The 27,090-nt window shown below is 32.7% G+C and overlaps 2 protein-coding genes across 2 annotated transcripts in view; both read left to right on the top strand.

Moving 5' to 3' along the window:
- Positions 1 to 1,192: 1,192 nt before the first annotated feature.
- LOC128183332 (uncharacterized) lies at positions 1,193 to 3,422 on the top strand. The gene is made up of 5 exons (XM_052852300.1): positions 1,193 to 1,349; positions 1,447 to 1,549; positions 1,678 to 1,837; positions 2,567 to 2,725; positions 3,081 to 3,422. The coding sequence occupies exons 1-5, from the start codon at positions 1,248 to 1,250 to the stop codon at positions 3,196 to 3,198; spliced, it is 642 nt and encodes a 213-aa protein (XP_052708260.1). The 5' UTR covers positions 1,193 to 1,247; the 3' UTR covers positions 3,199 to 3,422.
- A 3,845-nt stretch (positions 3,423 to 7,267) lies between these two features.
- LOC128183325 (phosphatidylinositol phosphatase PTPRQ-like) overlaps positions 7,268 to 27,090 on the top strand; it is a 97,344-nt gene continuing 77,521 nt past the window's right edge. Inside the window, exons 1-9 of the mRNA XM_052852286.1 lie at positions 7,268 to 7,530; positions 12,391 to 12,448; positions 12,629 to 12,685; positions 12,812 to 12,862; positions 13,067 to 13,123; positions 13,438 to 13,488; positions 13,574 to 13,624; positions 13,787 to 13,831; positions 14,091 to 14,147. Of these exons, the coding sequence (XP_052708246.1) occupies positions 7,507 to 7,530; positions 12,391 to 12,448; positions 12,629 to 12,685; positions 12,812 to 12,862; positions 13,067 to 13,123; positions 13,438 to 13,488; positions 13,574 to 13,624; positions 13,787 to 13,831; positions 14,091 to 14,147 (451 nt within the window). The 5' untranslated portion in view covers positions 7,268 to 7,506. The remainder of the gene's footprint in view (positions 7,531 to 12,390; positions 12,449 to 12,628; positions 12,686 to 12,811; positions 12,863 to 13,066; positions 13,124 to 13,437; positions 13,489 to 13,573; positions 13,625 to 13,786; positions 13,832 to 14,090; positions 14,148 to 27,090) is intronic.

Consider the following 27,090-nt stretch of genomic DNA (forward strand, 5'->3'; position numbering starts at 1 on the left):
GTAATTGTTTTCACTATATAACACTATAGAGGGGAAAAAATTCTTAAAAATCAGTTTGTATTTTTCATGACAAAATATTCGGAGGAAATGTTATTTGTTACCTATCTCATCAGCTAACACCATAAAAAGGGCAAGCGATACTGCATTTTCTCAAAATATCTAGCTCCAAACAGGTCTACCCTCAAAACCACGTGTTTTCCATTTGTATGTAAACAGACTGCACACTCCCCAGGAAGCTGCTGCATGAGCCCTGAAAGAAGTAGTTCCTGTGAAAAAAAATCATCACCTAACAAAATACATGAAATATCCTACTCAGTGGTACAAAAAATTTTAAAACTGAGTAAAGGAAAATGTAAAAATGCAGTCAAGGAAAAAAATAATTCTGAAGTATATATGGAACTACAATTGACTAAGTTCATTTTGATTGGCCGATTACCGGTGTGATACCTTACTATGGGGGAAAAGCTACTATATAGTAGATTTTCCCCCCGGGGAGAAAGTCTACTATATAGTAGGTTTTCCGGGGGGAAAAGCTACTATGGGGGAAAAACTGCTATACAACACCGGTATGTTTTGAGTCTTCTTTAATTAATCTTCGATATTATATCACGTATAAAAGGGACACGTGATTTGTAAAATATATCTTCATATATTAGCTTGCTTCAAACCCGATTCAAAATTGTATTGCCTAAATCATTAAGTAGTCATTTTTTAATTTTATGATTATAATATCAAAACATTTTTTTTTCAAATGACATCCCTCTCTGACCTAACTGGATATAGATAGACTTATACATTTTTGATACGAGCTTGCTTCAATATCAAGTTCACAATATATAAAAGTCATTCATTACCAGGTTTCTTCTTTCAGAAAGTAAGTATTTTAGTAAATTGTAACCCACCCACCCACGCACCCCCAATTTTGACCGCTTTTTGTCCCCCTTTAGTGACCCTAAAGAGAGAGTAGGAAATTGCATGACAGTCTTGGGATAGAACAAGGAAGAATCAATCTCAAATCTCCTAAGCATTATTATTACCTTCATTATTTTCACAAATTATAGCCGATATATTCTTGATTAATACGATTTTTACATTTTATTTGAATCTTTCGGGTCTCCCCACTGTCATATTTCAGTAAAACTCTCGCTCCTTTGTGTAGTGTACTATCTCCGTCATTACCTTTGCGTGGGTCAGAGTCCAGCTTCTGGCGAAGTAAACACAGTACAAGTATATGTAGATTGTTCAGTATGTACCGCGTACTCATCTTATTAACTGCCCTACTGGTGAATGCCGGGATACATGCCATAAAGATTCAAATTGAGAAACCAGAATGGCCTCTAAACTACAAGGTAGTTTTTTCTTCTTTTTCAAAAACTCAATTACTTATGAACCATTCTTTGACAAATGACGAAGCTGTAAAATCGTATATATAACTATCTCTTATAGGCATGTGTACGTCACAAGACCGACCGAGAATTCATAACTGTAGGATGGTATGTCGACACAGAAGGACAACGCATGCGCCTCGATAGCTACGGAATACCAAAGGGTTGGTGCAGAACGAAATTGAATTCTTTGCAATGAAAAAAAAGTAGCAGTAAACTTAGAGTAAATATCTATTTTATTAATCGAGTGGTATTAAATCTATTTACACGTATATGTATTAAAAATTCACAGAGAATAAATACACATACGAGAGCGGCAGCCGACGGACGTTTGAGTACGCCTGTGAGCCGATTGGAGAACCATTGTACGTCTACATGTACCATTTTGGAATCGGGAAGCAGCTTAACCTAATGCCATCGCCAACGCCTCCCTACAAACAGTGCATCGTTTAGTAAGCCGCCATTTAATCAATGGTGTTTATATAGGTTATATAGATGGATAAAGTTCTTGGCAATATCTTTTTTAATAATTTCAATAAGGGGCGAAGCGAAATTATAGCAACTCAATGATGAAGTAAATATTGAGGGCCCTCAAGTAAATAAACAGCAGCATTTCAAGTTTGCATGAAAAACATAAAGATCAATGGCTTAATATAAATGCTATATATTAAGGGTCATATTTGCGAAACTAAGAACATCAAAATCAATCTAACGCACGGTAAAAGATATGGTCATTAGAATTTTACAAACATACATCTTTAGACTAAGTGCTTGCAAAAATTCTACTTTGCACTGCATGCCGTTAAAATACGGTACAGTCATATCATATGATGGGTGAAGATATTATTTTACCACCAATTATACTTAAAGAATATCAATTTATAAGATTACATGTTCTTGTCTTCTATTTTTGATTTTGAAAATGAGTATAAAATTTATCAAATGATAAGAGATACTAATCTCGTGTATATTCATTACCAATCTGGGTTTCTTTTAACAATTTTAATCGCTACTTTTTTCCCAATTGTATCTAAATCTTTGTGAGTACTTCTACCATATATCATTATTTCGTAAAGAGAAAAAAACCTAATTTGTATTAATTTTGCATTAGTAATGAATGACCCTTTCCTAACTATTGATTTCGATCTTGTTCGGAGTAACCCATCTTTCCACTTTTCCAGTAACATTACCAACTCGTTCCCGCCCAGTCCGCTTCTCCCACACGTGACTTTTCTGGAGAGAACACGTGACAATGTGACGGTGTACGACCATTGGCGCTCCGAGTACTTCCTGTTTACAATGGACTACTACTTCCACGTGGTTAACGGTCTCCCTTACAAGTAAGGGTTTGTGGTTTAGACATTGATCATGACTGCCTTCTTTACGGTTAAGTTATATTTATGAAATTATAAGTGTTTTCAAACGTAAAAAGAAATTATCATTAATATTTAAAAATTAACTATACATGTATTTTGAACTGCTCAAAGATGATTTGAATTTGTTTTAATAGATGAATAATCAGAATAAACCAACTAATTGTATATGTTGTCCATAGACATCCGTGTAGCACATTTTGCAGTTTTTCGATGCTGATAGATTTTATTTATTTATTTTTTATTTTTATTTATTTTTTTTTGGGGGGGGGGGGGGCAAACGCGCGAGTTGAGTTCTAAGACTATGACGTGTATATTTCAGGATGTTTGTCAATGCCGAAGTCAACGAGTTCATCTCGTTTGAGGTCGGAGATCAACCGGATGACGTTTTCCTTCCTCCCAAGAACGTACCGTGTTATTATGGCACTGATTCCGATTAAAAAGAACGAAAAAATGCCTCGTAACGCCGTTTTTTAAAGATGTTATTCTGTAAAAAACATTTTGATCTTGTTTTTTTTTTGCTATTTTTTTTTTAAATGACAGAAAAACACTCTTTTAATTCAAGAGAGATAAATTATCAAAATTTTATGCCTTTACAAATTTCAAGTCATTTATTTAAGCTAATCAAAATTACAGAAAAATGAGGGTTTTTTTTATCTGAATCTATCTTGTTGACAAAAAAGTATTAAATTTTACTCTATATATCTTCAAATTTGTTTTGTTGTTGTTGTTCAATGTATGTTATATTAAATTTGATAAATGACAAAACATGACTTTAGTTGGTTAATTTTTTCTTCAGATCTGTAAAATAAAAAAAGTAATTAATAAAGTATGTTTCAGAATTGCATTTTGAAACGAATGCATAAAGGTAAATGTATCATAAAAACAGCAATTACAAAATTCAACATTGCTACGTTGTCATTGCTACATGATGAGCACTGATTTTGTCGAAAGCTAATAAAAACCCTGCACAGACTTTCCAATATGTTTCGCACAAAATAAACTGATCAGGACGTACTGTGGTTTCATTATTATTCAAGGGTATCAATTTTCGTGTTATATGGAAAATCATAGTTTCGAGGATACGGAAGTTCGTGGCCAGTGACCCTATCAATACAAAATGTTAATAAAAATTACACTTCAATGAACATTTAATTTCGTGGATCTACTTAACAACGAAATCCACGAAAATTGGTATTCAACGAATATTGATGAAACCACAGTAATTCACGATATTGTCAGCCTCGTAGTCCCAGAAAACTTGGCAAAAATATTATGGTATATGATGGACAAGTTAGGGAAACAAGCCAACTAAACTTTTAATGTTGGGAAAGGAAATGAAAGATTTCGGCATCGGTGTGATGAATAGACACGTCATAGTGTCCAATAGTTAATGGAATCGAGTATTTAATTTGTTTATTAATTATGATTGATAGACACTTCCTATAGTGTCCAACAATTATAACTTATCGAGTAATCCATTTGTTATTTGTTTATTTTAAGCATATTGTTTAATATGCTCTGTTTACGAATTAGTATTTAAAGATAAAATGATTCGATAAGATATCACAAATTTACATCGATCATCTACGTTAAACACATGTGACCACAATTTTGTTTGTACACATCAGTGTAATTCAAGTATAAAAATAATAGGTTTTAAAAACAGTTTTTATTTTTAATTAATAGAAGTGAATGAATAATTATTCATACATGTATATTTAGTTTTTATTTTATTATATATATATATATATATATACAATGTGTGTGTGTGTATATATATATATATATATATATATATATATATATATATATATATATATATGTATATATATGTATATATATATATATATATATATATATATATATATATATATATATATATATATATATATATATATATATATATATATATGCTTTCTTTTGCTGATTCATTTGGGATATAAAGGTGGCGACATTGCATGAAAAAACATACGTTAGCTAAAAGAAACAGCCCCATCGTTTCCGATTAAAATTGGAGTTCGACATCATCATGATTATTCCATGCAATCCGTGATTTTTGTTTGGTCGCTGTAACTCTCAACGAATCGATAAACAGGGAGTGTAAATTTCAGCCCTGTCAGTTTCCTGCCAGTTTCAGTCGCTGTATATTTCGACTAATCGAAAAATAGGTCATGTAGATTTCAGTCTGGTTGTTTCTACAGATCTATGAAATAACTATAGGATTCCGAAAGAGATAGAGGGAATATATATGTATATATATATCAATCTCATGCGCTATTCGTTTTGGTTTCTATGAATGACTGGACTTGATATCATGAATTATCTGCTGAAGTGTTATTTGGAAAGATAAGACCCACTTGTAGTATTTTGCAACTCATTGAGAAAACCTTTATCTTTATTTACATCATTGGTGTCTTTAGGCAAACGCTAAACGATCTCTAAGTACCACTTCCTTCCCAGCAAGACGGTGTACGGTAATTATCAGAAGATCACGACAGTCTCTTATACAATGGAAAATTTATATGTGTAGTAGTTTTTGAAATAATCCAGTGAGGCTCAACAAAGTAAATTGCTAATTTTTGTCATATTAAATACTTAGCTGTCTGTTTGTCTGGCTGTCGCATATTTAATTTTTATTTTCAATTTTTGATCGGTGTAATTCTTCGTTTGATGCATTGATTTTAAACCATTTTAAATATTATGTGTACATGTTTATTGCTAGCGCTCTGGAGCAATTACAAATTGTTTTCAAAAACTCATAAATGCTCGCGCGTTGAAAGTGAAAAACAATTATATTTGAACATTGAACACATCCATTAAGGAACACCAATGGGGTTTTTCAGTTATAACAAGTCATTGTTAACACTCTCTCTCTCTCTCTCTCTCTCTCTCTCTCTCTCTCTCTCTCTCTCTCTCTCTCTCTCTCTCTCTCCTTCTTCTTCTTCTTCTTCTTCTTTACGAACATAGAGCACACTTATTAAGAAACATCAACAGTTTTTCAGTTAACAGGTCATTGTTAACTCTTTCTCTCTTCTTCTTCTTCTTCTTTATGAACATTCAAATACCCATTAAGAAACATCAACAGTTTTTCAGTTAACAAGTCCTTGTTAACTCTTTCTTTTTCCTCTTGTTCTTCTCCCTCTTCTTCTTCTTCTTCTTCTTCTTCTTGAACATTGAATACATCCATTAAGGAACAACAACAGTTGAAATGTATCTTTATTTTTAAATATGAGTGTTTTCTCCCTATATTTTCCTATAACTTTCTCAGAACCCCATAGTACTCGAAGAATGGTTCCTTATTCCGTAAATAAATTACATAATCACACGTTATATCATGTCAACACAATCTCTTCAGTAACAGTGATATATCCATAAACTTTAAGGCTTTATAAGGCATAACAATATGTCGATCGATTAAATTGTAGTATATGACAAGTTTCTTCACCTATAGCTAACTTTAAAAAAATCTTTGCATATTTTTATTTAAAGGTCTAGGCTTTGTTACGAAAACACCAAAAGTCCAAAGTAAAATTTAAAGCGTAATAGATAAGAAATTTTTTTTAACTTTGAGAGATATATATCGATTTGGATATGAACCTACATGTTACAATAAAGTCTTAAATTATCAGCTGATTAGATCGATTTTTATCACGATTTCTACCGTTGCGACAAGAGGGTTCGGTTAATTTAAGCATGTGTATACTATAAGTCGTGTTAAGCTTCTTAAATCAACCAATGGATGTCTGGACCCTCATCGTTTACGTAACGGTCGAAGGGTTGATCTAGTGCAATTACAAACATGTAAAATGATTGGTCGATCAGAGCTGGGCAAAAGATTAACAACAGCTTGTCTGATAAAACAGATTAAATAAAACTGTCACATGAAAATATATTCGGGCATCTAGGTATATTAAAGGTATATTTGGTTTGTAAATATTACGTTATCATTAAAAGATTTAGATCAGCGATATGAATTTGAACTGATTGTCAAAAAAATAAAAACTGCACAACATTCGAGGCTAGAAAAAATATTCAGTATTTTCTGTTACAGTCACCGAATTTTTGATTGAACTACTACAACATAATTTACAAAGAAGGAAGTACAATTCTTTTGAAGGAAACATTTTTGTCGCAACAGTTATCTTTACATTCTGCACGGCTGTAAATGATGATAAAACAGGTTCCAAAATGAAACTCTTTCCTAATCAGGATGTGCTACTTTCCTCTAATTATTATTTTCCGGACAAAGAAAATTTTAGAAGAAAACCCCCCCAAAACGCCCTCTTTTTAAAAGAATGAACGTAGTATTACACCATGCTAAACAATACAAATTACACATGTCCTTCGTACCACAGTGGCAGATTTAAAGTATGTTTTTTAATATGGTACAAAACTCAAAAATACAAGAGAAAATTGTATTTTGGGGGTTATTTATTGATATTTATACTAATTAGAAAGGTCATACTACAATTGTATTTACATCGGAGGTCTTATCTGGAATATTTATAATGCACTCACAGATAAAGCAAGCCTCACACAGGAAATAGCGTCTACATATTTTGAGATGTATATGGAGCATTCTTAATTGGTAACAAGGCTTTATATGGTGGGCTCTGTAGTGTACTTGCTGTAATGCAAGGGAAATCTAAGTCTTGAACGAAGAAGTGTGCCTGAAGAGTTTTTCTTATTCGCCCGTTGTTATCTAAAAGGAAGTTTTAAATACGAAACTCTCTGCAGCGGCCAACATGGATAAGCCGCTTTATATATTAGTAAGTATATATGATGTATATTTGTTTCTTTTATTTCATATTAATTTCTTTAGATCAATTGGGAGTTAGGGAGTTGAGATTACGTTCGTTTACGTAATTAAATCTAACATTTTTAAGAGTGGGTGTAGGCAACACAGCGGATGCGGTGATCATTTAAAAAATCTACTTGGTTCTCAACAACGTATTTACATGTATTAATAGAAAAGGGCCATTTCATTCTAAAATCACGTTTATTTTTCAAAGAAGTTACTACAATTTGCGTCTACTTTCACATTAGTTTTACTGTTAGAAGCAAACAGTGTTGCAATATTATTATCATTATGATATCAGTCCTGGTTAAAAGCAAACATTACCCTACTATCAAGAAGAGATATACCTTACATGTACTTCCTCTAGCATTCATACTGTATTCGTTGTCTCTGCTGGTCAAACTTATGCTTCGTGATTTTTTTTCTTGTTTTATATGCAATTTGTTTTTTTAATGCAATTCCGTTAATGGTTTCTTTCCTGTCTTTAATAGTGCCTATATCAAGAGGCATCATACATTGTTTGGCTAAGCCATATGAAAGTCTTTTGTACAATTGGAGCCAATTAAATATATTGTTTACGTGAACAGATCTAGTTACGTTATGATTATGTTTCAAAGTGAGCTGTACTTTGGATGTAAAATATGCAGCTAAACATCTTAAACAAATATGAACGCAACAGTATAGTACACATTTAGATATCAAATCCGACATTATAAAGTTATAAAGATCATTTTTCATTTAACGAGTCTCATAATCACTTGCATTTAACCACATGCTAAACGTTCATTGTTGTGGTGATGAATGAGCCTTGAGTGTTTCTGTGACAAATTACACAATAATGGGATTGTTACATAAAGCTCCAATTAAAATTTGTAATGACAGACATATTAATGTAGAATGTCCTCTATGTATGTATGTTATTACTTTTTTCAAATACAGGATATCAGCTGTTAATATAAATTGTACTCTTCGTGCAATAACGTTCTGGTCGAAACATTTAATTATCGTACTGTGGATCAAAAAACATTATCGATTGAAATATGTTTTACATAACCACTTTGGTATTTATATGTGAATCAAGGAAGAAATTATTAATCAGTTTAAAATGGTCCGTGTCCTCTAATCAAAGGTAAACGATCTCGCAGGGAAATGAAACAACACACAGAGATTAAACCTGGTTAATTCTTATAAATAAGTGTTTAATACAATTTGTTAAATGTTTTGATTATCTTAATGTATAAAAAAAAATCCTAGAGAAAACGTCAGTGCAACTAATCCCTCCATTAATTACATCTCTGTGACGTAATTCACATTCAGCAAATATACAGACTTTTTAATAAATGATATAAAAGATGCACAAAAAAAGATACCTTATATTTTCTGTTGTGCATGTGAATAGTGCATCTTCGTCTGGTACGAGGACATCCGATAATTTTCTTAATAGACAATTGATCTGGTATATCAGACTTATTTTTGGCGTAGAAAACCTATAGAAGGCATTAAATCTACAACTATCTGGTAAAAAATGTTTCCCTACATATTACAACACATTGGCAAATAGGGGACATAGGCGATGATACAGTGGTGGGGTGTAGTGTTGTACCGCAAGAGTAGTAATGGCGAAGGCTCAATTTGCTATTTCTTAATGTGAGGAAGAATAATAGGTTTTTTTTTTAATCCCTTATCATTTTTAAATTAAAGTTTAAACCTTAGTTTGCATAAAATAATGTATGAGTTAGCGTGGTTTTTATGCATGTTTGTTAGCTCCATTCCTCGTTCCGTGCATTATAGATTAATGCACCTCAGATTATTGTCCTTAAGAGAGTACTCGTTTAGACATACATTTCTTATTTTACAGATAAACCTTTAAAAAAATTGATTCATTACAAATTAAGAATTTTTTAGATTGGAATGGTTTTCCGACCCGGCAACTCAGTCACTAAAGGGAGTAACAGAAAATATAAGGAGATTAAATGTAAAATTACATCACATACGGGTTAAGAGCCAAGATCAGTCAAATAAAGATAAAATTCTTAAGCAAACATGCATTGTTTCTTTGTCATAATTTTACCCCTCTTCATTTAGCGAATTCAAGTTTATCCGATCGATTTCTCAGTTGTTTATTCAACGTCACTTTTCATAAATCTGTTTTCTAGCTACATCCTTAACAATATTTGAGTTCATTTCTGAGTTGGATGAAGCGGCTCTTAGCTTTCACTTCGCAAAGTAATGTTTATATATAAGTTAAAGAAGATTTTGACGAAAGGTTGCAAATGAAGAATTTCTGTAATTGTACCATTTTTGTTCCATATGCTTTCGAAGGTCCGCTTGAATTACGAAGTCCATGACTGCGTTCTATACGTCACTTTGATGGCATTGTATCTTTATGAATATTACGTAATACATTGAACTTTACTGTCATGGTCACTGCAGGCACGTAGCATCAGGGGGGGGGGGGGGGGGGCAGGGGGGGCCTGGCCTCCCCCACTTTTTCTCGCAGCAACAAATTTTTTAAAATTTACATATAAAAAATGGAATTATCATTGAGTTGGCCCCCCCCCCCCCCCACTTTTTTGGGAGTATGTAAAAAATTGATATGAAAATAAGGAAATGAGTAGTGAAATTGAAGTTACATAGTAAGCCAGCCCCCCCCCCCCCCCCTGATGTACTTGAAGTCTGCGCCCTGTTTCATGTGATGGTTTCTTGTTTGCTATTCTTAACCATAAAATTAAACAGGATGCATAATTTGATCTCAGTTTTCTGGCTAAACCTAAGTGAATGTAATCACATTTTTCAGTAGAAGCTATGTACATGTAGAATATTTTAATTGGACGAGTCTTTTTTTCTTTGGGTAATTCAATGTGACGATCTTTTAGATTTCTATTGTTTTTACGCTCTGTTCTTTTGTTTTATGGTCTTTTAAAACCCGATAGTTTGACCTAAATTTATTTACTTAACGTGTTATTAGCCTTAACATGTGCTAGCTATTAATTGTGAACAACCATTCTTTTGTCAAGATCTTCTTCTTTTGATAGAGTTAATTTTCGGAATATTTTTAAGTAGCCCTTAAATCCCGAAGTCGTATGAAAACTGATACCGAATACTTTATCTCTGTTGCTAGAGACCATTTTGTCAAACAAAGCAGAAAACAAAGTTAATCATAAATGTTACATTAATGAACCATTGTGATGATGTTTTTCTAACCTGGTAACTTAATCAAGCAGCTTTACTGTTTGCTACTCGTAACCGTAAAATTAAACAGAATGCATACTTTGGTCTTATGTTTCAAGCAAAACCTGAGTGTACGTCATCTTTTTGTCAGTAGAAGACATTAGTATATTTAAGTTGGACAAGTTTTTTTTCTTTCAGTATATTACCGGTATTGTGACAATCTATTGCTTTTTACAGACTTTTCTCTTGTTTAATTGTCTTTTAAAGCCTTGTAGTTTAACTCATTCACCTAACATCTTAATCTTAACATGGTCAAAATCATTTGTACTATAAGTTCTTACTGTAAATAAATCTTTATTGTCTACCTTTATTTACTTATCCTTCAATCCACAACGTCTTATTTTATATGAACCAGAACGTAGTTAGTAAACAGCATTGCATTGTACTATGTTTTGTCAACTTATGTGTTTTCATACAGATTACTTGTATAGTTCCGTTGCAGAAAAAGGATACCGAATTACTGATTTATTTTTATTTGTGTATTTAGAGACCATTTTGTGAAACAAAGCAAAGAATAAAGTAAATCTTTGAAATTCATTGTAAATGCCGCATTAAAGAACCAGTGTGATAATTTTTTTAAGATTACTTTTTTTGCAATACTGATATTTTTTTTAATATTAACACATTTTCTAAAATATGTGTCTGGTGGTGCTATCCCTCATATTTCCAACAAACGTAATAAATTTCAGACCAATTAGCCGACTCGTGAAATGGTGGTGTTAGCATATAGATATAAATTATTTTTCTGTAGGAATTTATTTTTAAAAGGTTAATATCTCACCTGACAGGTAAGATACATTAATAACAAAGCTGGTTATAAACTTTTTAGACAATGGTCTATCATATGGCATATTTAAATTTTTCGATACATTCAGCTTTGACAGGTCATAAATGCCACATTGGCACTGGCACAATTATCCGGCACAGTGTTATAAAATACTTTATAAAAAATAATTTCCACAGGAAAAAGATGGGCTTTTTTGATTTTTTTTTTTACCAAAAAATGGGAATTTAAATTCCAAAAGCATTTGAACAAAATTCCCATGATATTCAAAATCTTACTTTTAGAAAACAATCTGCAAATATATTTTCTATAGGAAATACTTTTATCCTATCGAAAATATAATGCTTGCAGGATTTTCTTAAAAAAAACAACAACAACAAAACCATAATAATAATAAATGCATGAATTTTAACGAGCCATGACTGATAACGATTTTAAAAGAGGATGCGAAAACTCCACTTTGACACTGGAATAAGTATCCGGCATATTGTTTCTCAATATACTACTGGCACATTGTTTCTCATTATACTACCGATATATTTGTCATAACCTCACGGATATAACCTTAAGGAAATATAAACATTTCTACAACATTTTGGGACATATTCCACCTAAAAATGATTCCTTGACAATTTAGTTTGGGGACGTTTTTCGTCTTTTTTACTGATAAGGGGTTTCAAATTACACATTTCATTAAAACTTGAGGAATTTAAACATGAAATGGTATTTATCAAATGCAATCCTAATCAAGTAAATTTTTTCATTGTATGTTAGCAGGAAAGAAGTTTCAAAACGTTTCCATGTTGACTTTTGTAGATATTTCTGTTACTATGGTCTAATAGAATAAGAGGTGGCGAAGAGGAAGATATAAATGGTACGTTAATGCAATCTATATAAATACCATGAATATATTTTTAAAAATTAATTTACCTGCATATACTGTACTTATAAAACATAACATGATTTTTCTGTTTTCATAAAAGTAAAAGTCTTCTTTAAAGATAAATGCTCATTGGCTTATAATTCAATTTTGTTTCTTAATCTCATTTTCTAGGTTCGTTTTCTCCATCAACACAAAAGACCGGAGTCAGAAACTCATTAATTGACAAAGGTGATATATTCTTACAGTTGTTCGCTACGTTGTATATTAGATTTTGATGTTAATTTTTTTCTTTTTAGCATTATGTGTATTTCAGATTTAATACTGTTAAAAGGTAGTTTTATTTCTAAATTACAGCATCAACATCAACAGTAACAAAGAAAACAACAATATTTGATCCTGATTCAGGTAATTATAACAATTCAAACAAAACAAGACAAGATAAAGTACAAACTTAAAAAGGCCGGTCCCAATTCTAATAGTTTAAAATCGTTTCAAGATAGGTGGAAAAATGTTACTTTTTGGAAACAGTTTCAACTTAAATGGAATTAACTGACATTAGAATCTACATGTGACTATACTAATGTCTTGTATGTTTTATTGTTTTTACAGAATCAGCGGAAAAAGTATCACCTCCAATCAAATCAAAAACACTAGAAACTAATACAGGTAATATTATTTAAATAATAATGAATTAATTTTTAACGAAAAGGCAGATGAATGCAAAACTAATTGGCTGTGAAATGTTTTATGCCTTTATTTTCCTTGTTATGTTTTTAATGAATAATTGTATAAAATAAGTTCTGCACCGAGAATATTAATTTATTTGAGTGTTTGGCATATGGTGTTTACGAGACTTCAACTTTCACCATTAGTATACTTTTCTTGTAATTCCTGTTTTATTGGTTTCACTTTTATAATTGTTTTCTTTTTCTGAAAAAAAATCATTGGGTTCTAAAACACGGTAATCTTTTGTTTTAAAGGTACAGTAGAACCATCTGTGCCCAATTCCAATACCCCCATACCTGCAAAAGGTATTTCTTTGATTTAAATAAATTTGTTTAGTTTAAAAACCCGTCCGGTAATTTACAATCAAACTCTTCCTTTTCGTTTTTTTAGATACACCAGATTCAGTTTCCTCAAATTCTGTTTTCCCTAAAATTGCGAGAGGTATTTTATTTTTGATTTAAATAAATTAAAAGATTATCAAAAGTTGTTACTTATTTGTATATTGCCTTATAGAAAAATTTCTAAACACATCTTGATAAAAATTATCTTTAAAAAAAAGCGAGTAAATACCACAAACAATGTTATTTAATTTCGTACTAATAGAGTCAACAAGAAAGAATACGACAACGCTAAGCGACACCGATTCAGGTATTTATGATTATGGGGACGGCATTCTGAAACACCAACATCCACACAATATTATAAAAAAGGACGGTGATATGTTTGAAATGTAAAATAAAGTAAAATTTAAAAATAAGATTTTCATACTAGGATTTTGCTGGGGGGGGGGGGGGGGGGGGGGGGGGGGGGGTTCACATTAAGATTAAATGAGAGCATAAATCAAAAGGGTTTGCAGGTTTGCATGGATATCTAAGAAATAATAATGTGCTTTGTATTATTTTGAAAGATTCATCAGAAACACAATCATCTTCCAATAAACCAGAAGTTCCTCAAACCACAAATGGTAATCAATTTCATTCAAAACAATAGATGAATTAGTTGTAAAGGAATATTCAGTTTTTATTCTATGCAAAGTCTTTCATTTTAAACTTGTCTTAAGAAACATTCATGATAAGCTATATATTAATATTTTTTTTAATTAGATTTTTTTTTACCCTGCACCGAACAATCTTTTTTTTCAATTAAAAATGGTTGATATATCATTAAAATTAATCAAATTATTAACAATCCTATTATGTTTTGTTTGGCTTTATTGTTTTCATTTTAATGGTAGTTGTACATGTATTATATTCAATACTTTTATGAATAAATAACAGTAAAAGTAAGTGCAAAGATTTAAAAGGTAAATTAAACTAAGATGGAAAAAGTCCAGTCCAGATAGCGGAAGTACAACATTGATAATTAGGGTCTTCCGTTTCCAACGGAAGACCCTCTTGTTTTTCTTCGGTTTCTTTTTATTAGGGTCTTCCGTTTCCAAAGGAAGACCCTCTTGTTTTTCTTTGGTTTCTTTTTAAGGTCTTCCGTTTCCAGCGGAAGACCTTATTGTTTTCGTACTGTTTCTTATTAAGGTCTTCCGTTTCCAACGGAAGACCTTATTGTTTTTCTTAGGTTTCTTTTTCCCTATTATTAAGGTCTTCCGTTTCCAACGGAAGACCTTATTGTTTTTCTTAGGTTTCTTTTTCCCTATTATTATTATTATTATTTTTTTTTTCTTACCGATTTTGTGCACGCGATTTCTCGGAAACGGCTCAACCGATTTACGTCAAATTTTCAGTTCTGATAGGTATTGGTCTGAACCTTGTTGGAAAATTTTTTTGTTGATGACGTCACTTCCTGTCTTGAGATATCGTGGATTTATCAGTTTTCATAGGGGTATTTTGTGTGGAGAACTCCTCTTTTACTATTAAAGATATGATGTTGAACTTTTCAGGGCTGATAGACGAAAGACTGAAATAGTGTCTAATGGTCATTAATCATCTTTATCTCAAAGAGCGCCGAAGCTCGCCCGAGCTTGAAAATGAAGATAAAAAAGGCGTCATGATTTTTCTTTGTTTTCTTTAAATATCTCTTTTCTTGAAAGCATTTTGTTAAAACATGTATAACAAAAAAACTTAATTGAATCAAGAGCTTTCATTTCAGATCATGAAAAAGGGGCTGGCCCTTCAAATTAGGGGCTGAGGGGGCTCTAAAGTCTTTTAATGATAACTTTTTACCGTGAAATATTTTGTGATGCGTTATAGAAGCAATTATGTTTATTCTTAGGTTATTAACCTAATCATGGCAATCATTTACTCCTATGTTACGTAATTAGGGATTTTAAGGGGCCAGAAGTCCAAAACTTTGATGTTCAATATCTCAAAATGAAGAAACATTTGGATAAGCAATATTGAACAAAAGATGCTCAAAATATTGAGCTTAACAATCTGAAACCATAATTGCCTTGTTATGCAGTCCCTAAAAGGAGTTACAGGGTCGGCCCCTAAAACGACCCTCTCCAGATATCTCGAGAACGGTACAAAATTTGTAAACACTTTTTGAACAAAATGTGTTTGAATTGACAAGAGCTTTCATTTGAAATCATAAAAAAGGGGCTGGCCCTTCAAATTAGGGGCTGAGGGGGCTCTAAAGTCTTTTAATGGTAACCTTTTACCGTGAAATATTTTTTGATGCGTTATAGAAGCAATTATGTTCATTCTAAGGTTATTTACCTATACATGGCAATCATTTACTCCTATGTTACGTAATTAGGGATTTTAAGGGGCCAGAAGTCCAAAACTTTAATGCTTAATATCTCAAAATGAAGAAACATTTGGATAAGCAATATTGAACAAAAGATGCTCAAAATATTGAGCTTAACAATAATCAACTATAATTTCTTTGTTATGCGGTCCCTAAAAGGAGTTACAGGGTTGGCCCCTAACACGACCCTCTCAAAATATCTCAAGAACGTACAAAATTTGTAATTACTTGTTGAACAAAAAGTGTTTAAATTGACAAGAGCTTTCATTTGAAATCATGAAAAAGGGGCTGGCCCTTCTAATAAGGGGCTGAGGGGGCTCTAAAGTATTTTAATGATAACGTTTTACTGTTAAATATTTTGTGATACATTATAGAAGCAATTATGTTCATTCTAATGTAATGTACCTGTACATGGCAATCATTTACTCTTATGTTACGTAATTAGGGATTTTAAGGGGCCAGAAGTCTAACGCTTTGATGCTCAACATCTCAAAATGGAGGAAAACTTTGGAAAGCAATATTTAACAAAAGATGCTAAAAATATTGAGCTTAACAATGTACAACCATATATTGTTTTTATCTGGACCCTAAAAGGAGTATAAGGACCGGATATCAAAACGATTTTTCCCAGATATCTCAAAAACGGTAACCAATTTCTAAATACTTATTAGTGGTACACAAAAATACCTTTTGATTAAAATTAATGAATAGGAGCTGATCCCTCAAATAAGGGACACCAGAGGGATAGATAGTCTTTCACCCATTACTCATAGATCCCGCCTCCTTTTCCGGATACGTTTCGCTGATGAAGGTCAAGAGTAAGGTCATTCCATATTCTGAAAATCGGACGGAAGACCTCCTCGTTGCTCGCAACGAGATCGTGTCTAGTTATTATTATTATTTTTTTTTTCTTACCGATTTTGTGCACGCGATTTCTCGGAAACGGCTCAACCGATTTACGTCAAATTTTTAATTCTGATAGGTATTGGTCTGAACCTTGTTGGAAAATTTTTTTGTTGATGACGTCACTTCCTGTCTTGAGATATCGTGGATTTATCAGTTTTTATAGGGGTATTTTGTGCGAAGAACTCCTCTTTTACTATTAAAGATATGATGTTGAACTTTTCAGGGCTGATAGACGAAAGACTGAAATAGTGTCTAATGGTCATTAATCATCTTTATCTCAAAGAGCGCCGAAGCTCGCCCGAGCTTGAAAATTAAGATTAAAAAGGCATCATGATTTTTCTTGGTTTTCTTTAAATATCTCTTTTCTTGAAAGCATTTTGTTAAAACATGTAGAACAAAAAAACTTAATTAAATCAAGAGCTTTCATTTCAGATCATGAAAAAGGGGCTGGCCCTTCAAATTAGGGGCTGAGGGGGCTCTAAAGTCTTTTAATGATAACTTTTTACCGTGAAATACTTTGTGATGCTTTATAGAAGCAATTATGTTCATTCTAAGGTTATTTACCTATACATGGCAATCATTTACTCCTATGTTACGTAATTAGGGATTTTAAGGGGCCAGAAGTCCAAAACTTTAATGCTTAATATCTCAAAATGAAGAAACATTTGGATAAGCAATATTGAACAAAAGATGCTCAAAATATTGAGCTTAACAATCTGAAACCATAATTGCCTTGTTATGCAGTCCCTAAAAGGAGTTACAGGGTCGGCCCCTAAAACGACCCTCTCCAGATATCTCGAGAACGGTACAAAATTTGTAAACACTTTTTGAACAAAATGTGTTTGAATTGACAAGAGCTTTCATTTGAAATCATAAAAAAGGGGCTGGCCCTTAAAATTAGGGGCTGAGGGGGCTCTAAAGTCTTTTAATGATAACTTTTTACCGTGAAATATTTTGTGATGCGTTATAGAAGCAATTATGTTCATTCTAAGGTTATTTACCTATACATGGCAATCATTTACTCCTATGTTACGTAATTAGGGATTTTAAGGGGCCAGAAGTCCAAAACTTTAATGCTTAATATCTCAAAATGAAGAAACATTTGGATTAGCAATATTGAACAAAAGATGCTTAAAATATTGAGCTTAAGAATAATCAACTATAATTTCTTTGTTATGCGGTCCCTAAAAGGAGTTACAGGGTTGGCCCCTAACACGACCCTCTCAAAATATCTCAAGAACGTACAAAATTTGTAATTACTTGTTGAACAAAAAGTGTTGGAATTGACAAGAGCTTTCATTTGACATCATGAAAAAGGTGCTGGCCCTTCTAATAAGGGGCTGAGGGGGCTCTAAAGTCTTTTAATGATGACGTTTTACTGTTAAATATTTTGTGATACGTTATAGAAGCGATTATGTTCATTCTAATGTAATGTACCTGTACATGGCAATCATTTACTCTTATGTTACGTAATTAGGGATTTTAAGGGGCCAGAAGTCCAAAACTTTAATGCTTAATATCTCAAAATGAAGAAACATTTGGATAAGCAATATTGAACAAAAGATGCTCAAAATATTGAGCTTAACAATCTGAAACCATAATTGCCTTGTTATGCAGTCCCTAAAAGGAGTTACAGGGTCGGCCCCTAAAACGACCCTCTCCAGATATCTCGAGAACGGTACAAAATTTGTAAACACATTTTGAACAAAATGTGTTTGAATTGACAAGAGCTTTCATTTGACATCATGAAAAAGGTGCTGGCCCTTCTAATAAGGGGCTGAGGGGGCTCTAAAGTATTTTAATGATAACGTTTTACTGTTAAATATTTTGTGATACGTTATAGAAGCGATTATGTTCATTCTAATGTAATGTACCTGTACATGGCAATCATTTACTCTTATGTTACGTAATTAGGGATTTTAAGGGACCAGAAGTCGAAGGCTTTGATGCTCAATATCTCAAAATGGAGGAAAACTTTTGAAAGCAATATTTAACAAAAGATGCTCAAAATATTGAGCTTAACAATGTACAACCATATATTGTTTTTATCTGGACCCTAAAAGGAGTATAAGGACCGGATATCAAAACGATTTTTCCCAGATATCTCAAAAACGGTAACCAATTTCTAAATACTTATTAGTGGTACACAAAAATATCTTTTGATTAAAATGAATGAATAGGAGCTGATCCCTCAAATAAGGGACACCAAAGGGATAAATAGTCTTTCACCCATTACTCATAGATCCCGCCTCCTTTTCCGGATACGTTTCGCTGATGAAGGTCAAGCGTAAGGTCATTCCATATTCTAAAAATAGGACGGAAGACCTCCTCGTTGCTCGCAACGAGATCGTGTCTAGTTAGGGTCTTCCGTTTTCCAACGGAAGACCCTTTTGTTTTTCTACGGTTTCTTTTTTTTCTTATTCTTATTATTATTATTAGGGTCTTCCGTTTTCCAACGGAAGACCCTTTTGTTTTTCTACGGTTTCTTTTTTTTCTTATTCTTATTATTATTATTCTTTTTATTTTTTTTCCAACTCAAATATTTCCAAAACGCTTGCATCGATTGTTTTGAAATTTACAGGTTTAATGTATATCTAAAAGATCTCTATGATATGAAAAAATTATTTGATGACGTCATCAAATTCGTCAGATATTGACGTTTTTCACGTTTTAAAAAGTGATTTTGTCCGGAGCTTTTCTCATTTTCGATTTAAGATAAAGCTATGAGATTTACAGAGTAGGTAGAACTACCGTTTTACTTATGACATAAGGCTGGAAACTCAATTCGAACACTTCCGGTCGAAACCGGAAGCAAAACCAATTTTTTTGAATTTTCATGTTTCTCAATTTTAAAATTTTTACGTACGCATCTTACAGTAATTTCCATGCTGAGTTCAAAACTGAAATCCGTTTGAAAATCGGACGATGCATGACAAAGTTATTGGGGTTTAAATATTTATTTTTCCGGAAATTTTCATTCCGCGTCCTTGGTTTAAAAAATAGCGTAATGTTCAAAGTAAAATTAACTCGTACCAAAAATAATTGTTAAGTCGTACTTGAACACATTCGGATTTTTTTCGGTTAAGTCGTTCTTGAAATCGGAAAGGTTTTTGTTAAGTCGTACTTTAAATCATTCGTATTTTGTTAAGTCGTACCAGGAATACTTCGATTATTTTTATCTTTTTTTTTAGTTACTCTTGTTATTGGTTTGAGAGCTCTGCTTCTTACAGGAACTTCCAGCTTTACTTTCGACATTAACGGAAGACCCACTCGTTGCTTTGCAACGAGCTTTGCTCTAGTTCTTCTTCTTTTTCTTCTAGACGTTTCTTTAAACTGTAATATCTCGCTTGTTTGTCGTTAGATTTTATTCAAATTTTCAGGGTTTATTGGAAATGACAATAGCTTACTATAGCACAAAAGATTGTGAAATCGCTACTTCCGGTTTTGAGTTATTCCCCTTTGAATATTTTTTTAGTGGGTCTCGTGTACCTGCAAAGGCTCCGAGTTGATCCGTAGCAAGTAGTTTTAATTTACAAATCTTTAATGTAGACATCTTGAACGTTGTCCTCCTAGTTTTACATGTTTGATTAACCCACGTTTACTTCTTAAAAAATTAGATCGAAATTTATGTTTCAAAAAATGTTAAATTTTGCTTATATCTTTGCTCAATAACTTTTTAGTTGTAACTTTTTCTAGTCACATATAGAACAAAAGTTGTGCAAAATATTAAGAGCTTTCATTTGATACCATAAAAAAGGGGCTAGCCCCTAAAATGAGGGGTCTAGATCCCTTAAAAGTATTTGCCTCATAACTCTAAAACGGTAAATTTTTCGATATGGGCGTCGCTGCAAAAAATGTTGTTTGTGACTTTATTGATCTCATAAAACTGTTTTTGTGTTCGGATATTGCATAATATGAGGGTAAAAAGTAATACGTGTTGACCAGTACCCGCGGCAATTTGGCCAAGTTAACGAAACTCTCCCTCGCCCGCGGCCGAGAAAATCGGTAACCATGGTCGCGGCTGGGCTACCTAGCTAGCGGTCAGCGGTTATTTAATACACGAGAGTTGCGTCTCTCAAATATGAGTTTATTTAGCCGCAAACTCAAGAATTGTTTTAGTTTTGATTACACATAAAAGCTTATGGACTAAACGATTAGGTGTCATTTCAGAAATCGTTCAGTTAATTAATAAAAGCTATGTCATTTTCAATCTAAAGCAATATCAGACATAGATCAATTGTGGGTTTCAAGTTTAAAATAAAGAACTTCTATTTGATAGAATATGGTCATTATACTGCAAATTTTCAAATCTTCCTGGGTTCTGAGCTGTGCGTGTCTGTGCGTTGTAACTTTACGTAAACTATCCTTCATCCACGGTCGAGGAGATCAGCCACGGCTGCACTACCTAGCGGTTAGCGGTTATCTAATACACAAGTTTCGCACACCGCGACGCACACTTAGATGAATATGAACGTGTTTGAGTTTATATAGCCGTAAATACAAGAACTGTTTTAAATTTATGTTATAAAAGTTTGTCCATCCAGTATTTATTTTATTAAAAATTTGAGTGTAAGTGAATATTAATGAACGATATTACTCCAAATCGGAAACATCGTCAGACATAAATTAATGGTTGGTTTGTATATCTAAAAAAATTTAACCCCCCCCCCCACAAATATTAAATGATGATCATCCCTTGCACATGGCCGAGGAGATCCAGCGCGAGTGCACAAGTGATCCGCGGTCGGCTCGTGTTCTTCTATACGTACCTTATCACGCGTTCATGTTTCATATTTTGCACGGACAGAACTATATTTTATTGTGTTTTCAACTATTATATAGGTTTAAGATGAAAAGATAAATTTATTTTACTTGTACAGTTGATTAAGCATTGATTTAATTATACGATAGCGTACAAGGTATTTTAAAAATCAAATCAAATTATAATCAAAGTTCCATGTTACATGTTTGCGGTAGGTGCTAGCACGATAAAATAATGTCCTGAATTGTCCAGAATTGAGGCATTTGATGATTATTTAAAAGAATGTTCACATGAGTTTTAAACAACTTAAGATTAGGTTCTATCGGTCACATATTAATCGCTCTGTAGTCTTTTCTACATGGTTGTTCGTTTCAGTGTGGAAGCGAACTCATTGCTGCGTCCCCCCTCCTCCCGCCCCGCTGACAAGTGCTCGCGCTGGATTTTTTTTAAATTGCCGAAAAGATCCCCAGAACTGTCGAAAATCATTTTTGGTGACTTTTTCTTATGTGTAACATTTTCTCCTCAACGTGTTTCATTTTCCCACCCGTTTGTTAATTCGGTCAGTCTGTGTTAATTCAATCGCCACGTGCGACCGAAGATTCTCAGAACATATGTAGTTGAGTAACAGTTGGAAGGGTGCTCTTATAAACAAAAAGACTATTATTCGAAGTCAATCATCTTTACATTGAAGATGTAAAATCGTAACCTGAGAATGTGGCTAATAAATTAACCTGTTAAACACGCTAAACTTCTATAGTTATGAACAGAATAATTCATCATGTATTATAATCAAAAGTTTGAAGTCAAAGGAAATTTTGTTCTTGGGAAGTACGACTACATTATGCAATGCAGTCGATCGCCATAGAAATCATCAAAGCACTGCAAGTGTCGACAGATTTCTTATTTCTTTTAAAGACCATGATAATTCACTTGACTTGCAGACTATAATATAGCGACATATCTGCCTCCCAGATATATATGCACTTCTCAAAGTTACACTTAAGTGAGATAGATGTGAGTTATTGGGGATTTTATTTATTGCTAATTGTATGAAAATTGATTTAAAAAAAACAACTTTTAATTGAAGTTGTGTATTATGAGGTTGTAATGCAACTTAACTTACTTACAAAGTTAGCTACAGCCAGTGGAATACTAATTTTAGCTGAACAATGAATACCCAATATATTAAAATACAAGATAAATAGTTTCCAGAACTATAATACTATGCATGTGTATATGAAAGTTGCACCCTAATTTGTATGGCTGTAGGTGGGGAGGTAAAGGTGTATCGATGTACATACAATGTATGACTGCATATACAGATTCCGGACCGCGGGTACAGACGATACCCTTGATAGTCCTTTAATACATCAATGCGCAGTTTGATCTAGAAACTGACCAGTTTCATAACTTCTTCGAATTTCTCTTACACGGACTGTCTAATTCCTTCCCAGAATTCCAATTTACGCAAGCGCAATTGAAGTTTTTTTTTTCAATTTATTTAGTCAACCCACTGACATAAAAATAAAGATTTTGCATATTATTACATTGTCGAGAAAAGTAATATTCATTTCTGTTAATAAGGTTATTTAATTCACGTTACATAGCGGTGTCTCTATGAAACAGCACCATCTGGTGTAAAATTTAGATGCTCGCTTTTGCATAAATTCTCCCGCTGATCTTTTTCTTTAGCTGATTATATATTATTTTGAATGTCCAAGTCTACTCGTATCATTAAATAATATCGGACGACACACATTTCCCTGTAGAAAAGTTCAGAAAAGCCATCAATCTTGACTAATTACTAAATGTCAGCACGTAATAATTCTACAACTTGCACATAGTCTTCAAAAATTTAGAAAGATTTAAATAAAGAAGTTATCCAATAGAAAAGGTAACGTGTTTTGTAGGCAGGTTCGGTTTAAAAAAATACAATTCCTGATATGAATCATGAGTACATACTGTTTATAACAATGCTTGCTACCCTTTGAAAATTTAACTCGCCATTAAACATCTCATTTTTTAAAGAAGTTTTGAAACGATTACACAAACTGTGTTCGACAAATAGTTTTCCTAAAACATTTTCTTCCTTTCTTTTTCAAAACACGTCTTATATACAGGCTTTCAATCACAACACATTTTTATAACAAAAGCAGAACTGAAAGTTTAGTCATTATAATCGTTTGACACCATATCACACATATTTTCAACCTGCAGCAACAACGGAAGACCTACTCGTGGCTTTGCCACGAGCTCTGCTCTAGTTCTTTTTATTTTTTTTCCAACTCAAATATTTCAAAAACGCTTGCATCGATTGTTTTGAAATTTACAGGTTTAATGTATATCTAAAAGATCTCTATGATATGAAAAAATTATTTGATGACGTCATCAAATTCGTCAGATATTGACGTTTTTCACGTTTTAAAAAGTGATTTTGTCCGGAGCTTTTCTCATTTTCGATTTAAGATAAAGCTATGAGATTTACAGAGTAGGTAGAACTACCGTTTTACTTATGACATAAGGCTGGAAACTCAATTCGGACACTTCCGGTCGAAACCGGAAGCAAAACCAATTTTTTTGAATTTTCATGTTTCTCAATTTAAATTTTTACGTACGCATCTTACAGTAATTTCCATGCTGAGTTCAAAACTGAAATCCGTTTGAAAATCGGACAATGCATTACAAAGTTATTGGGATTTAAATATTGATTTTTCCGGAAATTTTGATTCCGCGTCCTTGGTTTAAAAAATAGCGTAATGTTCAAAGTAAAATTAACTCGTACCAAAAATAATTGTTAAGTCGTACTTGAACACATTCGGATTTTTTTTGTTAAGTCGTTCTTAAAATTGGAAAGGTTGTTGTTAAGTCGTACTTAAAATCTTTCGTATTTTGTTAAGTCGTACCAGGAATATTCGATTCTTTTTTTATTTTTTTATTTTAGTTATTCTTGTTATTGGTTTAAGAGCTCTGCATCTTACAGGAACTTCCAGCTTTACTTCCGACATTAAAGGAAGACCCACTCGTTGCTTTGCAACGAGCTTTGCTCTAGTTATTATTATTATTTTTCTTTTCCAAATTTTGTGCACGAGATTTCTCGAAATCTATTCGACCGATCTCAACCATTTTTTCACAGATGGTTGGGCGTGATCTAAACTTCATACATTTTTCCTAATTTTTTCGTAGTCACTTCCGGTACCGAATTGTCGGCCATTTTGTAATTTTTGACGACCCATTTTGTGCAGCTATAAACTCGGAAACCATAAGAGATATGAATATGAAATTTTCAGGATAGGTAGACTATAGTTTGAAGTTGTGCAGCATGTAGTTGTTTAATGCCTGTTGCGCCATTTCTTGGAGCTCGCCTGGGCACGAAAATTGGGCACGAATTTTCATTCAAAATTTTCACACGTTTTGATTTATATCTTTTTATCAGTTGATATTTTGTTTAGACATATATAACAAAAGTGGTAGAGAATCAAAAGTTCTTTCCGACAAAATCTATAAAAAGGGGCTGGCCCCTTTATTAAGGGGCCAAGGCACTCTTAAACTCTATTACAAATAACTTAAAAACGATAAAGATTTTGTAATGCAATATAGAAGCAAAGTTGTTGATCGTACCAATATCTATTAGAAAAAAATATTGCCACGCCCATTTATTACGTAATTAAGGAATTTTAGGGGCCAAAGTACTTAAACTTTGACGCAATATAACTAGAGAAGTAGACATATTTTGTTAGACATGATAGAAGAGAAAATGTTTGAATTTATGATTTAAATCGATTCCACTTATCAAAACACGAATTCCTGTCCCCATTAAGGATCTACAGGGCTGGCCCCTAAAATATTCATACATTTGTATCTCAAAAATGATCAACAATTTTAGATGGGTGTAAGAACAAAAATTGTTAGTATTCTTAAGACCTTTTCAAAGAAATCAAGAAAAAGGGGCTGGCTACCTTTTTTTGGGGGGGGGGGGGTGGGGGCGAGAAACTCGTAAAGTCTATTACAAATTACATAAAAAACGATTAAGATTTCATAATGCATTATAAAAGCAAAGTTGTTAATTGTAGCAATATCTATCTGGAAAACTCATTGCAACACCCATTTATTACGTAATTAGGGATTTGTATACATTATCTGAAAGTGTTTGTGTGTGTAGGGGGGGGGTAATTCTAAAATTATATCGATTATTCATGGTATGATTAAAAACAGAAATCGCAAGGAAGACCTACTCGTTACTCGTAACGAGATCGTATCTAGTTATTATTATTTTATTTTTTATTTTTTTTCTGACTCCTTCTCGGTTTTATATCTCAAAAAGTTTTCATCCGATTTCAATGAAATTTTCAGAGCTTTTGTATAGTTACCATGCCTAAAAGATGTTAAAGTTTCAGCATTTATGTCACTTCCGTTCAAATTTGGCGGCCATTTTTAAATTAAAAAAAAGTGATTTTGTCCGGAAGAAATCTCCGTAAACTTTAAAGATATCGCTTTGAAAATTTTACTGATGATAAATGTATCAATTCTATAATGTACTGGGGGGTTTAAAATTTTGTTCATCAATTTTGCTCAAAACCGGAAGCAGTTCCAATTTTTGGAAATTTTCATTTTTTTGTACAAAATAAGACAATACATCAGTCTTATAGAACTTGCCATGGAGAATTCAAATCTGAAATCCGTTTGAAAATCGGACGATGCATTACAGAGATATCGGGGGTTAAAAATTGATTTTTCCGGAAATTTTGATTCCGCGTTCTTGGTTTAAAAAATAGCGTAATGTTCAAAGTAAAATTAACTCGTACCAAAAATAATCGCTAAGTCGTACTTGAACACATTCGGATTTTTTTGTTAAGTCGTTCTTGAAATCAGAAAGGTTTTTGTTAAGTCGTACGTAAAATCATTCGTATTTTGTTAAGTCGTACCAGGAATAATTCGATTTTTTTCATCTTTTTATTTTAGTTACTCTTGTTATTGGTTTAAGGGCTCTGCTTCATACAGGAACTTCCAGCTTTACTTCCGATATTAACGGAAGACCCACTCGTTGCTTTGCAACGAGCTTTGCTCTAGTTATTATTTTATTTTTTATTTTTTTTCTGACTCCTTCTCGGCTTTATATCTCAAAAAGTTTTCATCCGATTTCAATGAAATTTTCAGAGCATTTGTAAAGTTACCGTGCCTCAAAGATGATAAAGTTTCAGCATTTACGTCACTTCTGTTCAAATTTGGCGGCCATTTTTAAATTTAAAAAAAGTGATTTTGTCCGGAAGAAATCTCCGTAAACTTTAAAGATATCGCTTTGAAATTTTAACTGATGATAGATGTATCAATTCTATAATGTACTGGGGGGTTAAAAATTTAATTCATCAATTTTGCTCAAAACCGAAAGCAGTTCCAATTTTTGGAGATTTTCATTTTTTTGAACAAAATAAGACAAGACTACAGTCTTATAGAACTTGCCATGGTGAATTCAAATCTGAAATCCGATTAATAATCGGACGATGCATTACAGATATATCGGGGTTTAAAAATTGATTTTTCC

This window comes from Crassostrea angulata, chromosome 5 (assembly GCF_025612915.1).
Source record: "Crassostrea angulata isolate pt1a10 chromosome 5, ASM2561291v2, whole genome shotgun sequence".
Taxonomy (NCBI): domain Eukaryota; kingdom Metazoa; phylum Mollusca; class Bivalvia; order Ostreida; family Ostreidae; genus Magallana; species Magallana angulata.

Excerpts from the sequence above, each read along its gene's own strand:
- LOC128183332 (XM_052852300.1), top strand. The coding sequence starts at position 1,248 with ATGTACCGCGTACTCATCTTATTAACTGCCCTACTGGTGAATGCCGGG. Across the intron at positions 1,838-2,566 it reads TACAAACAGTGCATCGTTTA|TAACATTACCAACTCGTTCC; the intron begins GTAAGCCGCCAT and ends CCACTTTTCCAG. Across the intron at positions 2,726-3,080 it reads GTTAACGGTCTCCCTTACAA|GATGTTTGTCAATGCCGAAG; the intron begins GTAAGGGTTTGT and ends TGTATATTTCAG.